Below are 16,714 nucleotides of genomic sequence, written 5' to 3'. Positions count from 1 at the left end.
AGTCTGTCATAAAAGGACAAAGACTATATGATTCCACTCACATAAAGTCTCTAAAGTAGCAAAACCCCAGAAACAGAAAGAAGTTAAAAGGTGATGGCCAAGGGCTGGGGTAAGGGAAGAAGGGGAATTAAGATTTAATATGTATAGAGTTCCAGTTTTAAAAGATGAAAAAGTTCTAGGGATCTGTTGCACAACAAAGTAAATACACTTAATACCACTGAATAATACATTTAAAAATTAGGAACATGGGAAATTTCATGCCATGTATTTTTTTACTACAATCAAAAGAAACAAACTAATTAATTAAAAACTTCAGCAAACTGAAAAGATACACCAAATTTTTTTTTACAGTAAAGCAAAAACATGAGATGACATAATTATTTACTTAGAGGGTAACTATCTTTCAGCCTGGTGAAAATTTTGAATTTAATATGGAAATGTGCGAGACAATCAAACTCTATAATGTTTATTCCATTTTAAAAGCATAAATTCCATTTAAAAAACTTGATGGTGTTTAAATTTGTAAAACATTAGTTAGAAGCCCTTCAATGTGTTTAGTAGAGTTTGTTAGACTGATGAATGAAACATCTATAAGCTGAATTTGGCATAAGAAACACCAGGTTTTTATATTATATTATAATTTATTTAAGTTATATTATATAACTTCAATATATCAGATATCCCACTCTATGGATTAGAAAAATTAATATTGTTAAAAAGCCCATACCACCCAATGCTACCTACAGATTCAACACAATCCCTATCAAAATTCCAATGACATTTTTCATGGAAACAGAACAATCCTGAAATTTGTGTGAAACCACAAAAAAACCCAAACAGCCAAAGCAAGCTTGAGAAATGAGAACAAAGCTGGAGTCAGTATGATTCCTGATTTCAAACTAGAGTAATCAAATCAGGAGGGCATTGACATAAAAACAGACACAGAGATCAATGGAACAGAATAGAGAGCCCAGAAATGGACCCACGCATACATGGTCAATTAATTTATGACAAAGGAGCCACAAATGCACAATGAGGAAAAGACATTGTCTTCAATAAATGTTTGGGGAACACTGGACAGTCACATGCAAAAGAATGAAACTAGACAACTGTCTTTTACCACACACAAAAACGAACTCAACATGAATTAAAGACTTGAATACAAGACCTGAAAGCATAAAACTCCCAGAAGAAAACATAGGCCGTAAGCTTCTTTTTTTTTTTTTTTTTAAGATTTTATTTATTTATTTGAGAGAGAGAATGAGAGACAGAGAGCATGAGAGGGAGGAGGGTCAGAGGGAGAAGCAGACTCCCTGCCGAGCAGGGAGCCCGATGCGGGGACTCGATGCGGGGACTCGATCCCGGGACTCCAGGATCATGACCTGAGCCGAAGGCAGTCGCTTAACGACTGAGCCACCCAGGCGCCCCAGGCCGTAAGCTTCTTAATATCAATCTTAGTGATAAGTTTATGGCTATGACACCTAAAGCAAAGGCAACAAAAATTAAAATAAACAAGTGTGACTCCATCAAACTAAAAAGCCTCTGCGCTATAAAGGAAATCATCAAGAAAACGAAAAGCAACCTACCAATAAAAGGAAACATTTGCAAATCATTGCAAATCATATATCTGATAAGGGGTTAATATCCCAAGTATATAAAAAACTCATACAACTCAATAGCCAAAACAAATAAAAAAAATAAAAAAAATCTAATTAAAAAGTGGGCAGAGGATCTGAACAGACATTTTTCCAAAGAAGACATACAGATGGCCAGTAGGTACACGAAAAAGTGCTCATCATCACTAATCAGTGGGGAAACACAAAAACATCAAAACGACAAAAAGATATCATCTCCACCTGTTAAAACAGCTATGATCCAAAAGGCAAGAAATAACAAGTGTTGGCAAGGATGTGGAGAAAATGGAGGTTCCTCACAAAATTAAAAATAGAACTACCATATGAATCAGCAATTCCACTTCTGGATATTTATCTGAAGGCAACGAAAACATTACCTCATAAAGGTATCTACGTCCCTATGTATATAGCAGCATTATGTATAAAAGCCAAGAGACAGGGGCGCCTGGGTGGCTCAGTTGGTTAAGCAGCTGCCTTTGGCTCAGATCATGATCCCGGGGTCCTGGGATCGAGCCCCATGTCGGGCTCCCTGCTCAGTGGAGAGTCTGCTTCTCCCTCTCCCTCTGCCTGCCTCTCTGCCTACTTGTGCTCTCTCTCTCTGTCAAATAAATAAATAAAATCTTAAAAAAAAAAAAAAAAACCCAAGAGACAGAAACAACCTAGTGTCCATTGATGGATGATAAATGGATAAAAGAAATGTGGTATATGAACACAATGGAGTATTACTGATCCATAAAAAGAATGAAATCTTGACAAAAAGAATGGATAAAGAAGATGTGTGCATGCATGTGCGTGTGCATGCACGCATGCACACACATGCACACACACAATGGAATATCATACAGCCAAAGAAAAGGATGAGATTTTGCCATGTATGACAACATGGATGGACCTCCAGAGTACTATGCTCAGTGAAATAAGTCAGAGAGAGAAAGACAAATACCGTGTGATTTCACTCATGTGTAGTATCTAAAAAACAAAACAAATGAATAAACAACAAAAAAGCAGAATCAGACCTATAAATACCGAAAACAAACTGATGGTTGCCAAAGGGAAGGGGGTGAAAAGACAGGCAAAGGGTTGTGAAGGGGAGAGGGACATACAGGCTGCCGGTTATGGAATGAATCAGCCACAGGAATAAAAGGCCCAGCATAGGAAATGTAGCTAGTGATAGTTGCACAGCATTCCATGGTGACAGGTGGTGGCCATGCTCGTGGTGAGCACAGCATTGCATATAGAGAAGTTGAGTCACTACGTGAATCACCCCTGAAAGCAACATAACACCGTGTGTCAACTATACACAAATGAAAAAAAAATGTTAATAAATAACAAAAAATCATGTATACACATACATGTACACGCACCCCAAACCTACATACACATACAAATGTACAAACAGACGCACACATACTAAATCCATTTCATTCCTCTGGGCGTTTCTTCATTAATATTTTAATTTCTCCAAATCAAAAGTAATGAGACACAAGATTAGGCAAGAACAGTAACCCTGAAAGATGAGTAAACGTAAAAGTTTAATGATTTTGGGGAACACGTGAAAACCTCATCAAGAAATCATAGACATCTTCAGGTCTAATAATATTTTCCTTATGGAAAATTTTCCAACCATTCTTTTTTTCCCTACCCAGATTCCATTGCCATACCCTGTATTTTCCGTTTTGGCTCTTCCTGCCTGATGACATAATTTGTCTTCTGGACATAGAGCCTGGCCACTCAGCTTGTGCTCTACGGACCAGCAGCTTCTGCACAGTCTGAGTCTAGGAGAAATGCATCATCGTTGGCAGGGTGAAGCAGGGGTAGGTGGAGATGGGAGGATGGAGCTTGCTCTCCAGAAGGAGCTACTCCAGCTACCTGAAGGAAACTTTTTTTCAAATACAGGTATGTATGCGCATGAAATCGCCCTTTTTTGCCTTCTAGGAAAACTCACTACCAAAAATTAAACTAAAATTATAACTGAGGGGCGCCTGGGTGGCTCAGTCGTTAAGCGTCTGCCTTCGGCTCAGGTCATGATCCCAGGGTCCTGGGATCGAGCCCCGTATCAGGCTCTCTACTCAGCAGGAAGCCTGCTCCTCCCTCTCCCACTCCCCCTGCTTGTGTTCCCTCTCTCGCTGTGTTTCTCTCTGTCAAATAAATAAATAAAATCTTTAAAAAAATAAATAAATAATAAAAAAATAAAAAAATAAAATTATAACCGATTCCTGTGTTTCCATTCCTTCTGGTAACTGGAAACAGGTAACAATGGTGTCTATACTAGGTGCCTGGCAGCAAAACCTAATTGAAAAAAGAGATTCTGAAAGCAGAACCAAGAATCATGTGTTCTCTCTTCCTTCCCTATCCACAGGGGTTCCTCACTGGTGCCGGCTGGGGAGGGCAGAGAAGATGGACTGGAGGCACCTCCAAGAACAAGGAAGTAAGGGAAGCTTGATTGTTCTCTGGGGTTAAGCTATGAAATCAACACATCAGAGTGGAGAGATGCAAAATACCCTTAAAGAGACCAAATAGCTCCCAGGCCTCTGAGACCAGACGGAGAGCTGATTAAATCTATTAACATATCTAAAGGAAAAATGTTTCGGTCTCCAGGGGCAGTTGGTCAGATGGAAGGCTTAGAAAAAGGAGAATTTTAGAGGCAAATGCCAGAGATACCCATCCAAGAAGTCAGGGGGACAACTTGCAACCTGTCTAGTGTAAGATAAAGGAAAGTTATTTTTACCATTGTAATATTCAGGTATGATGGGGTCATGGGATTGCCCAGCATCCTGAGATGGGCCGCAGTACTGAATGAAATGACAGAGGTGCTGGGTTCTGGAAGGCTGGGACCATGAAGCACTAAACACCGACTGACCCTGCTTGGATCCACGGTCCTCACACCAGCTTGCCGGTAAAATCTAGCTTCCCGTGTGCGAGGCCTTCAAGGAGAGAAGGTATGACCAGAAGATAGCCCTCCAGGCTCTGTGTCACTTCATGAAATAGCATCGTGACTTTATCTATAATTTCTGTCACTTGGGTAATAGAAATGAACCTTGGGAGATAACACCACTCCCTTACGTACTGACCATTGTTCCTGTAAGTTTGAGCCCTCCCTAGCGTGGGCACTAAGATAATGTTACCCTGAAGCTTCTGGGAAGTGGCTGGCCCAGACAGCCGGGGTCCACCCCCACCCCTCTGCCCCTGTGTGCACTCAGGGCTTTCCTTGGAAAATTCCCATCAGCCTGGGCCTCAGAGATCAGTTGGTGATTATCCTCTAAGATGTTTGATTATAAACATGTAATTTTTCTTATTCGGCATCCTTATTAATCAAAGACATGCAAATTAAGGAAAAAATTAGTAAAGGGAAAATTGGCACAGGGTATAAGCAAAAAAGCATTCCCACATACTGCAGGTGGGAGCCTAAAGTGGGAACACACCAAACATCTGAAAAATACGGGTATACCTCTGACCCAGCAATTTTACTTCCAGGAATTTATCCTTACCTATTAATTAAGGGGATGAACAAAGATTTAACCACAATGATGTCTTCCACAGCAGTTCATAATAGCTAAAACATGGAAATCATGTAAATATTCAACAGCTGAAATTTGTTAAATATCTACAATGCAATAACACACTTACATTTGTAGTATGTTACCAAAGTACATTTACTAACCAGGAAAGATATTCACACTGTATTTTTCTTTTCTTTTCCTTTCCTTTCCTTTCCTTTTTTTTCCTTCGTTTCCTTTTCTTTTGTTACATTTTCTAATTTTTTCAACGAACATTTATTACTACATACAGCCCTGGTTCTAAATCAAAGTTGAGGAACTGTCCCTGTTCCTATAAAGAATAGAACCCAGGGGCTCCTGGGTGGCTCAGTCAGTTAAGAGCCGAACTCTTGATTTCAGCAGGGCTCATCATCTCAGGGTCCTGGGATCAAGCCCAGAGTCGAGCCCTGCTTTAGGCTCCACGCTCAGCGGGAAGTCTGCTTGAGGATTCTCTCTCCCTCTGCCCCTCCCCCCATTCTCTCTCTCTCTCTCTAAAATAAATATATCTTTAAAAAAAAAATAGAATCCAGTCATTGGAAGGAAGAGGACACAGACAATATCCATTATATCCATTTAAGTCTTTTCTCCACTTGTGATCAAAGGAGACTCAAACAGGTATAAGGCTTCTCCGAGGTCACCCAATGCTCTTACCCAGCCCTGCAGATACTTAAGCCAGCATGTGTCCAGTCATTTCTAATGCCTTCGGTTTGGAGCAGAACCTTGTCTCTCTCGATGCTACTCAACACCAGTGTCTTAGCTCGGAAAGCAATGTTGCCCCTCTTAGCTGTGTGTAGAGCCAAAATAGTTGAATACACCCCCTTTTTAATGATCTCTCTTCTCTACGTCCTCAACACAGTAGTCAGAAGCCTCAATTGCAAACTTAATCGCACGTGATACTCCAAAATTTTCCGAAGTGAATCGTAAAATATCCAACTTCCCTTGAGACATTTCAGAATGAATTGGTGAGATGGGGAGGGGAGACAGAAAGTGACAAACAAAGAAGGTGTACTTTGTGACCCTGACTTAGAGTGGTTTCTTAGTGTGAAAGCTCCTTTGCGTTTTGCAAGCCTCATCCTTCTGTGTACCAGGAAAGAACACACTGGCCTCTCAGAAGCTGCCTCGGGACTCTGGTCAGCTGCGGCGGAAAAGTCCTGCCTCTGTTCTCTTCTGTGACCTGAGTCTAGTGACTCCTTGACCAGTTTCCAAAGAGACATTTATTGCAAAACGGTAATTAACACTGCGACATCCGGCCTTAAATGATCCTTCTATAACGTCTGTTTTCTCCTCAAGTGAGATTCATGTGGAGATTTTTGATAGGACACAGGGACAGAGCAACGCTTCCGTCATTCCACAGACCAGGAAAGCCGCAGCCCAGGGTGACAGGGAATGATCCAAGCTGCCCCACCCCCCCAGGCCTCCATCTCAGCTGCCATTCGCATGTGCCATTTCCCAGCGCTGGGAAACACAAGCGCCCCACAAAGTGATGGAGGTCTTACTTACGGACACACATTTCCCTGCTTTCATAAAATCCAGGACAACACTGGGATTTGCGTCTATACATAGTCTTCTCCCCATGCCGATAGGCTGTCCGATAACTGATTCTGCACGGAAGGAAAAAATCACATTGTTACTTCTTTTGACCAGCAATTTGATCAGAACTAAAGAATTTCTATTTTGATACAAAAGAGCTATTAAATATAATAAAGGTATGAAAAACAAAGTACTCTAAAATAGGTAAGAAGGAACATGGACTGTATGTCTTTTTTATATATATATAATGTATTATTGGTTTCAGTCTTGAACAATATTATGCTAACTCTTATCTTTTTGCTTAAGAATATATGTATCTATATTTTTTTAAAGGAGTAGTTTATTTTTTTTTTAAGATTTTATTTATTTATTTGACAGAGAGAAACACAACAAGAGAGGGAACACAAGCAGGGGGAGTGGGAGAGGGAGAAGCAGGCTTCCGCGGAGCAGGGAGCCCGACCCGGGGCTCAATCCCAGGACCCTGGGATCATGACCTGAGCCGAAGGCAGACGCTTAATGACTGAGCCACCCAGGCACCCCTTTGCTTAAGAATATATTAAAATTGCCCATTTTAGCCAACCTATACTTTATTTCAAGGGATCAGAAGTTTCATGACTTTCCTATTTCACTTATCTTGAGATACGTCGGGAAGTATCGATTAGTTTCAGATATGAGGGGCGCCTGGATGGTTCAGTCAGTTAAGCGTCTGCCTTCGGCTCAGGTCATGATCCCAGGGTCCTCGGATCAAGCCCCGCATCGGGCTACCTGCTTAGCGGGGAGTCTGCTTCTCCCTCTCCCACTCCCCCTCCTCCTGCTCATGCTCTCGCTGTCTCTCTCAAATAAATGAATAAAATCTTTTTTAAAAATTTCAGATATGACACTGATCTAATTATCATTTGCTTACATATGTTTTAAAAGAAGAATTCAGAGAATTCCTTGAAAAACCTATGACAATACAGTCTCATCCCACTATAAAATAGATTATATATAGACAAATGACCCTCATTAACTAAAGCCTCATTCATTCACTGATTTATTTATATAACACATGTTTACTGAGCACTCACTATATTCCAGGCACCACTCTAGGCATTGGGAAAATAACTCACAGTGAGCAAAACAATATAAAGCCTTGCCCTCAAGAAATGTATATTCCACTGGGGAAGAAAGATCTATAGAATTTAAGTACAGATCCACATTAAACGAATAAATATGTCATATAATGACTGGTAACGATTATATGTTGTAATGAAAAATAAGGCCGGAGTAAGGGAAGAGAGTGTGACAGTATGGGAATACTTGTTTAGATAGAGTGGACAAGGAAAGCTTGTCTGAAGAAATAACATTGAGCATAACATTTAGTGCAGCATAAATCAACAGATGTCACATTTAGACCCATCACTCACACCACTATAAGTTTATTTTACAAATAAAAGTAAGGTATCAAGGTTCCCTTCCATATTAACATTAATATTTAAGATATTTTTCTTTTCTGTTTTCGCATTTATAGGAAAAAAAATATGTCTTAAGTTGAGGTCAAATTTAAGTTAGTCTAGGGGTGCCTGGGTAACTCAGTTGGTTAAGCATCTGACACTTGATTTCGGCTCAGGTCATGATCTCAGGGTCATGAGATCAAGCCCCACGTCAGGCTCTGCACTGGAAGTGGAGCCTGCTTAAGAGTCTCTCTCTCCCTCTCCCTTTTCCCTCTGCCCCCATCCCCCGACCCTGTGCACGTGCGTGTATGTGCTCTCTCACTCTAAAAAAAAAAAAAAAAAAAAAAATTAAGTTAGTCTAAATTGAGTCAGATATTCAAGTAGAAACATACACTGGAATATGAGTCTCTGGATACCTAGTGATGTCCATATTGAAGAGCGTCTCCCCCGTTTATGCACCACACACAAGCTGCATGAATTCTTGCTAACCAAATGATGGTAACCAGTAGACCCTTTCTCTGTAAGCTCCTCACAGACAGTGGTTTTGCTTTTCCGTATCTCCTATGGTTTGGAACAAGGCTAAGATGATAGCAAGCACTCAGTAACTATTCACGAGATGAATGGATGCATCTTCTCAAATGTTTAATGTCTCTGCATTAAAGGACTTCCCAGTTAGCCAAACTCATAAATGTATCTGGGCTTCGATTACCTGTGCCGTGTGCATTTAAACCAGTTCAGAATGTCAGTGCAGCTGGTGTAGTAGATTTGATCGAAGGGATGTGGGTATGACTCTTGCACAGTCACTGAGTAGCTGACAAAGAAGAAAGATAAAGAATCAATATTTCTGATTCTTACATTCGTGATATACCACGTATATAAAAAAATCAGAGGCTAAATTATCTTCATTGGCAACTCCATGCTGACTTTTAATAGAGAATCTCCATGTTTTTACAGGTTTTTATTTGACCCAGAGCACCAAAAGGACCAATATTAATAATACATTTAAAAGACAAGAGTTCATGTTCTGAATTTCATAAAAGAATTCTCTTTACCATTCACCATAAATTCTGATAATCCCAAATTTACAAACATGATCACCATATATTGCTCTGTATTTAATTCCATCCCCTCATCCCAGGGGTGCAGGGTTAACCCAGACCTTTCACAAGAAGTTTTCGATCTAAATCTGTATGCAAATAATAAGTACAGAGACCATGTGAATATTCATAACAGTACATTTTGGTACAGATTCTGGAAAATCAGAAAGAACATATTTCTCAGGTTGGAACTTGAATTAATTTGGTTTTGTGCGCCTGCCCTACTTCTCAGGCACTGGGAGGATATATACAAGCTCTAAATAAAAACTACAAAGTCTCTAAACATATAGCTGAAACAATTAGCCTGAAATATACATATCCACAGCCTGCTGCTACTTAGCCTGGTTTCCACTACATTTTCACTAACAGCTTCTTGTTAAAGTAAAAGTATGCAATCCTAAGGGCCTGAGAATGTAGGTGGAAAACATCCATAAAACATAAAGAGCATTCAATGTTCAATGTCATAGTTCTTCATTTTAAAGCAGTCCATTACATGCTCAAGAGCTTAGAGTTGCTACCTACACGAAAACCTGGAGAATCCTCTTGGCCGAACAAGTTAATCCTCTTCTCTTTAACAATCTCAAAGATTTTCACTTAAATCTTTAATTCACACTAGCAAATGAAACAGGCCACGATTATGGACTCACTTGCAGCAAATCAATAGGCCAACTTCATTATTAGGAACTATCGACTAGAGAAGGTACAGAAGGAATGAGGCTGAAATGTCAGCATGAAGAATTCAGGTTAGAAATAGGGTAGAACCTTCTCATTTGAAAAGCTATGTGGTGTTAGGCTCCCCAACAGTGGGATTTCTTTCTCCAAGTAGCCCCTGTTAGCTATTATGTGCTTAGGCTTCAACAGGAAATCCATAAAATAATCATTCTGTTCACACTTTTGTGTATCTCATTCTTTGGGTCACTGCAACTTGATTTCTAGCTAAATTTAGTGATCCTCCACAAATCTTAGGCAGATGCAATAGGCCCTACTGAAAAGATCACTGATTAGCAGAAGACAGGGTTATCCTGATCTGACGCTGAGAAACTAGACGGTCATTAGCAGATAACCTTCCTTCCCTTGGTTTTGAGTATCACATTTGAAAACCAAAGAATCACGGATGGTCTTGAAGATCCCTTCCTACTTGGCATTCTGAATTTCTTACATACATTTTAGGTGATTATTTCCTTCTCTATTGTATGCCACCTGAGGCTACCTACAAGAGCAGGTTCAGATGAGTGTAGGTGATGCAAACCCCCACATCTGTAATATAACTCCTTTAAGGGAAAAGAGGCCACTGTTAAAATATAAAGGTTCTTGGGATGAAATATCACAATAAGGTATTAATGTCTTCTGACCTCTAGCACTGTTCTGAGGTTCAGGTTGATGCAAATTCCAAGACTTCCTCAGCAATTTTTTTCCCTGCCTATCCAGCTGCTTGTAAATAACTGAACCTTGAGGCCTGCAGCATTATTTCTCTATTCCATTTTCAGTGCAGAGCAAAGCGAATGAATGTCCTCTGCTTATAGGTGCAGTTCTGCATTACCCATGAGCAAAACACAGCAATGCCCACACGTGCTAGAGGAGTAAAAAAGAAACCACCCTAAATCAAGGCTGACTGGAAGACAAAAATGTTCTACCAAGCTCTACAGCACGAATTCAACAGAACTAAAGTGGATCGTTGGAACTAAACTGGATGCATTATTCCCATAAAATTTCAAAGGCTGTGTTATGATGGTTAAGGTCTGTCTGCCTTGGTGAGCAGAAGAGATAATCAACAAAGGGATCCCGGCCAAACACATCCCATTTAATGTGGATGGGAGAACAGATTCCATAGGCAAACACGAGAAATGTTTTCACTAATTTCTAGCAGTCTGGAGGATTACTTAAATGAGAGAAAGTGCTCAAGTATATGAATTTTCTCTCTTGCCACTTGCTGTTCACCAAAAGCACACATTTGAGGGACGCTTCTCTGGTTTTCAGATAGAAAAAAAGGCTCTTGGTAATCAAACCATTTAGGATTCCAATTCAACAAACAGTTATTTGAACATCTCTGCAATTTCCGCCCCCAAAGAGCTCTCAAGAGGGGCCAGCACATGATGCTAGAAATAACACAACAGGGCTCTAACAGAGAAATACGTACAGTTTTGGGGAAACACGGACACAAAAGGTACTATGCTCTGAGCATTTCTCTTCCACCTTGACTCTTCTGATTAAAATTATTCAGAGCCTCAAATTCAGTTCAGAAGTGACTGAAAACAAATTACTTTGCACATTGATCACAAATAGGCTTCTGGTGAAGTCTATGGGAGAAGGGCTCTAAGCCTCTTCACACCAAATTTCCTTTCTGTTGGTTTTTATACATTTTTTCTTTTCCATACAATCTTGCTCTTCCCCCTCCTCATTTTTAATGGTATTCTAATCACATGACAAAATTTGGAAAACATTAACATTAATGAGAATTCTCTAACTCTTACACAACCACCAATAGCATTTTGCTGACTTTTTACAGTCCTCAGGGGTTTTTTAGCTTTTTGTGTTAGTTCAGGTTTTTGGCTTTTATTATAATATAATCACACGACTCACATAATTCTGAAAATTACTTTTAAACTTGAATGTATCATAAGCAGGTTAGTAAATCGTGAATATTCTTCAAATTACGACAGCCAAATACTCTGTAACTGACTATACCTAATTTGCTCAATACCCACCTACGGTTGAAGAAATAACTTGTTCACTTTTCAAGGGGCCACTTTGTGGAGGCTGTGTGCTTGCATCACAAAGGGAAAGATCTCTGAGAACAGGCCAGCCTCCTCTGGGTCTTTTTTATTTATTTATTTAATTTCATTTTATTATGTTATGTTAGTCACCATACAGTACATCATTAGCTTTTGATGCAGTGATCCACGATTCATTGATCCATGCAGTACATGCCCTCCTTAATACCCGTCACTGGGCTAACCCATCCTCTGGGTCTGTATCACCGCTTCCAGGCCTCTGCTAACCGTTCACACCTCCATGTTCCTCAGCAGCTGCTCTTAAGTCAGAGCAGGAAGGAACCTTCTTGACTGCCTAGTCCAATCTTGTTTTTATCACAAATGAGCAACACTGAGCTCCCTGTGCTAGCAGTCAGCCTAGGGCCAGCACTAAGCCCGGGTTCCCCAGACACCGTCCTGTCCCATGCCACCTCTCAGATGTCAATAGAACATCTAAAGCTTCTAAAGCAGACAACTGGTGCCAAACTGTGGTATAAAGGGAATCTGATCTCAATTCTACACTATTTTCACCACAGAGATGCGTAACTCTTCACCTCCTGCTTGTGTGTTTAATCTTCTCAGAGACACTGAAAACATATCATCACCGGGACTTTAACCTATTAAATATCATCCGGGGAGAAACCCCAGCAAGATTTAATTTAAGGTCAAAGAATGGGGGGGGGGTGGAGAAGCCATCATCACTTGGACACATTCCAAAGTGGTTCATTACATTCTATCTGCCAAAATGATCTTGTTACTTTAATCAGATATGATAATAATCATCATTCCTTATCTCTGCTCGCTTCAGGACTTGCTTCTTCCATTACCACCACTTCTGTGTTCCACCCCCAAGGGGATGGGCAAAGCATGGCTTCTCTTCCTTGGTGCCCTCTTTAGCAGAAACCCCAGTAGATGCCAACACGTAAACTCACAGACCAGGGAAAGGTGATATGAAGAAGGAACAGATAATTCATGGAATTATCCATTTCCAAAAGGCTGATGCACGGGATTCCTTTAATAGCAAGCACCCCTTGTGTATTTTAAATGATTTCGTTTTCCTTAATTTTATTTTCTGTACGACTTCTCAGAACCACAATGGCTGCATTAAAATGAGGCCTCCTTTTATTTGAAAACTAATGATTCAGCAAGCCTGGGGCAGGGCCTGAGAGTCTGCATTTCTGGCAGGTGCCAGAGACGCAAGACTCCGGCTGAGTCCATTTGGTACAGGTGGGGTTGAGATAAGGCAAGCCTCCAATGAGCCCTACTCAGCCCTACCACCAGGAATTCTGTCCTTGACACTCATCTTCCTCTCCCCATTTCCATTCAAGCAGGTTTTGAAAATACAGAATGTGTCACCTGCACCCTTGTTTGATCATTTTAGTTTCTGTTCCTTCCTCCATTCTTGTCACAACTATTGCACTTTCTTTTACATTTCTTCCAAGAATCATTATCTGGCGTTAAAACAGGAAATGTATCAATAAGAAGATTATGGCTGTCAATCCTTCTTTCTAGAAGGTCATAGGAAAAAAAATACAGTTGGGAGAAAAAAATCCCCATTATGTCCCTTCTCTTTCTCGCTCTTTTTCCCTCCTCATTAGTAAGTCTTTTAGAGGTTACTCTAATTACTTCTGCAATGGTTGAACTGCATTAGGTTTAGAGACTAATGTGCCCTGTGCCTGTCCCTCTGTCCCCTCTCCCCGTTCCCCCACTGATGTCCATATTTAGCCATTTTATTTCCTGTCAGGTGAGTGTACTCAATCAACAGCCATTTATCCAGCACATGCCCTAAGCAAGGCAGGGTTTTAGACCCTGGGAATTATCCATAGCGAACAAAACATGCAATTATGTGTTGCCAAGTTTCGTCAAATAATGAGGAAAGAATCAGGACAAAATGTACATGTACGAGTGGGTGCTGGGCTACCTGAAGTCTGGCTTCTTTTCTCTTTTCAGCCTTTCCCTCAGAGAGTTCACCTGTTCACGTCTCATCATGCTGGAGACTCCTGATTCTGTGCTCCCAAACACTACCGGGCCCATTTCTCAAACCGATCTTAGGCACACGACAGGGCAACCACACTAATCTCTTCCCTCTCAAATCAATTCTCTTCCTTTTCTTTCTCATATATCACCTCCACGCTTTCACAGAGCAGGTTCTAAATCTCACCTTCGCTGCCTCCTGCACATCCTACAATCCATGTATGACCAAGATGTGTTGATTCTTATTTCACAGTATCTTACGAATTTGATTTTTTCCTTCTATTCCAAAGCTCTCATGCTCCCACAAGTTCAACCACCAGTGGCTTCTCCCTTTTTCAAATGTGATATGTACCCATTCTTGTATTCACTGATTCATGTTTACTGCTTTAATGGATATTTATTGTGCTCTTTGTAGCTGAAATGTTTATGGGGGGGTGCTGCGACGATTATAAAGATAATTAATAGGAGGTCCTTCCCCTTCAATTCTATATAATACAGTTAATACCACAGATACATAAAACTTGATTACATACACATATTTCCTCTACAGCTTAAAGCTTCATAATGATACATAACTCCATGGATTGACCAGGGAGTACGTTTCTGTTACCCTGATTGTAATACTGCGCATAGACATGGGGAAGCCCTCACTGAAAAAAATAATGCCGTGAGTGAGGGACTAGGGTGCCCCTAGAGTAACACAGCTGCTGTGCCTGAAGGGCTCTGAGCTGGGCCGACAGTCCTGGCTGGATGTGTCCCCTGTGGGGTGCTGCTCACGGTGCTGGGTGCTGAGAACAGGGAAAAGCGACGGGGAGTTCAATGAAATGGCGCGTACAGCTATCAAAACTACCTGCTATTCTGGGGTGCTTGAGCGGACTAGAAGGGCGCCACCTTCTCTCTGGAAAGCCGACACTCGCAATGTGACTTGTAGCTAAAGGTGCTTTTGTAGAAATGCAAGTAGCACAGTAGAGCGGTGTAGACTACATTTGACTATTCTGCCTTAGCACTAGATGGTTTGTACTATTTTTGTGTTCCAAAAAGGACTCTAAGCTCTCTGACAGTGACCTGTTGTATTGTCCCTTCCTCTGCATCTCCTACTGTACATTGCCCTAATCTGTATACGACACCATCTGCTTTGATGCAATCTAGTCAATCTTGCCCTCCTTCAGGACCGTACTGACTCTAGTTTTGCTGCTCAAGACCCTCAGCGGTCTGCATGGCACTGGTTTCAAGCCACCTTCCATGCCTAGAACTCTACTCAATCACTGCTATCCGCTCGTCTTATTCAGGTCTTTGAGAGCATCTCAGCTGACACTATGTCCATGCGCCCTCTCCAGTGCCTCCAGAAATCACATCGCCCTTTTCAGGCCACATACAGCCCAATTTTTTTGTACCATACTTGGCCACCCTTCAGTACATTATTCCATATTGTCCTTCGCCGCTTACCCATTGGTTCTCATGCATAAGTCCAGCTCCCCCAGATTATTGCAAAATAGACTGAGAGCAGGGAGATGTTTGGGAGATCATGTGAATGGAGCTAGTAATATTTTCCCTGCAGGATATGATTGCTCCTGTGTTAGAATCAATAGACCAGAGTTCTTTCACTTTATATTCTGTAAGACCAGAGTTCTTTCACTTTATATTCTGTAATCAAGTTCTATATTCTGAAGAGTACTAACTTATTAATATAACTACTGGCTTTTACATAAAAGTAATTTCATAATCTCTTCTCAAAGTCTAATTTTACATGTCAGGCTGGTAATGATAATATATAAAAAAAAAATCAGAAACTACTTCTCAGACTACTCTCAAAACGATTACCTTTCCCAGTGGCTGCACACATTAGGGTCTTCAAGATTCAGGGATGATGCTGTCCTGCTCCAGAGGCATAACGAGAAACAGATAAAGCTCAGGCATGAGTTCAAAGAGATAACCATTTTTTTTTGGAAGAACAACCTACAAGAAAACAAAAATCCCAATTAGAGAAGCATTAAAATGACCCAAACAGAATTCTTTTCAGTACAACAACCATTTGGGACCAGTTGTCAGTAGGGCTGAACCACGCATAACAAGCCATGTGTTTAAATAGACGGGTCACCAGATTTCATGGTCCAAGAGAGAGGTATTTCTTGTGTTGTGCAGGGTGGTCACCATTTTGTAAATTACTAAAATGTGCAAATCATCATTAATTGCCATCACAACAAAAGCCCTTCTCATCCAGGCCAGCCAACATTAAAGGAATCTACCCGAACAACTCAGAGCAACACAGACTTCCAGATTCTCTCACCAGGCATATTTCCCTTCTGGAAGAAGAGGGCTCACAGAGGAATCTGGCCTCATTTGTCCTGGAGGGTAAACGATGAAACAGAAGCTCCATTGACTCAAGAGAGAGGCACCTCAGGCTCAAACTGAGATTCATTCAATAATTCACTCAATGGCCATGGAACGTCTGCTAGGTCTGCTCTATCCTAGGCACTGCGCAAAAACTGGACATCAAATACAGACACAATTTCTGTCCCTGGCCATTAAGATGCCTATAATTTAATAATCATGATGTACATTTCCCACATTTAGTGCTTCCGTTTCCCCATCTGCTCAACAGAAACAAAACCAGCCATCTTACAGAGGTTTGTTCGTAGGTGTGCAGAAAAAGGTGTAAGGCTGTTTAGAGGTTGGTGTTAGAGAAAACCAACCTGGTGTTCTTGAGAGGAAGAATGAACACAACGGAAAAGCAAACAGCAGCTTATTTGCAAAAGAGGC

The 16,714-nt window shown here is 40.8% G+C and overlaps 1 protein-coding gene across 3 annotated transcripts in view; it reads right to left on the bottom strand.

The window, feature by feature from the left end:
* MEGF10 (multiple EGF like domains 10) overlaps positions 1-16,714 on the bottom strand; it is a 358,960-nt gene that overhangs the window by 107,956 nt on the left and 234,290 nt on the right. For all 3 annotated transcript variants that reach the window (XM_064595846.1, XM_064595847.1, XM_045892029.3), the window contains 3 exons: positions 15,776-15,910; positions 8,843-8,944; positions 6,671-6,771 (listed from right to left, as the gene is read on the bottom strand). In XM_064595846.1, coding sequence (XP_064451916.1) covers positions 6,671-6,771; positions 8,843-8,944; positions 15,776-15,910 — 338 coding nt within the window. The remainder of the gene's footprint in view (positions 1-6,670; positions 6,772-8,842; positions 8,945-15,775; positions 15,911-16,714) is intronic.

This window comes from Mirounga angustirostris, unplaced genomic scaffold (assembly GCF_029215605.1).
Source record: "Mirounga angustirostris isolate CCGP_5_RB_7025 unplaced genomic scaffold, mMirAng1.0.hap1 SCAF_7, whole genome shotgun sequence".
NCBI classification, from domain to species: Eukaryota; Metazoa; Chordata; class Mammalia; order Carnivora; family Phocidae; genus Mirounga; species Mirounga angustirostris.
Note: the sequence above shows the minus strand (reverse complement) of the source record. Positions and strands in the feature narration are given on the sequence as shown.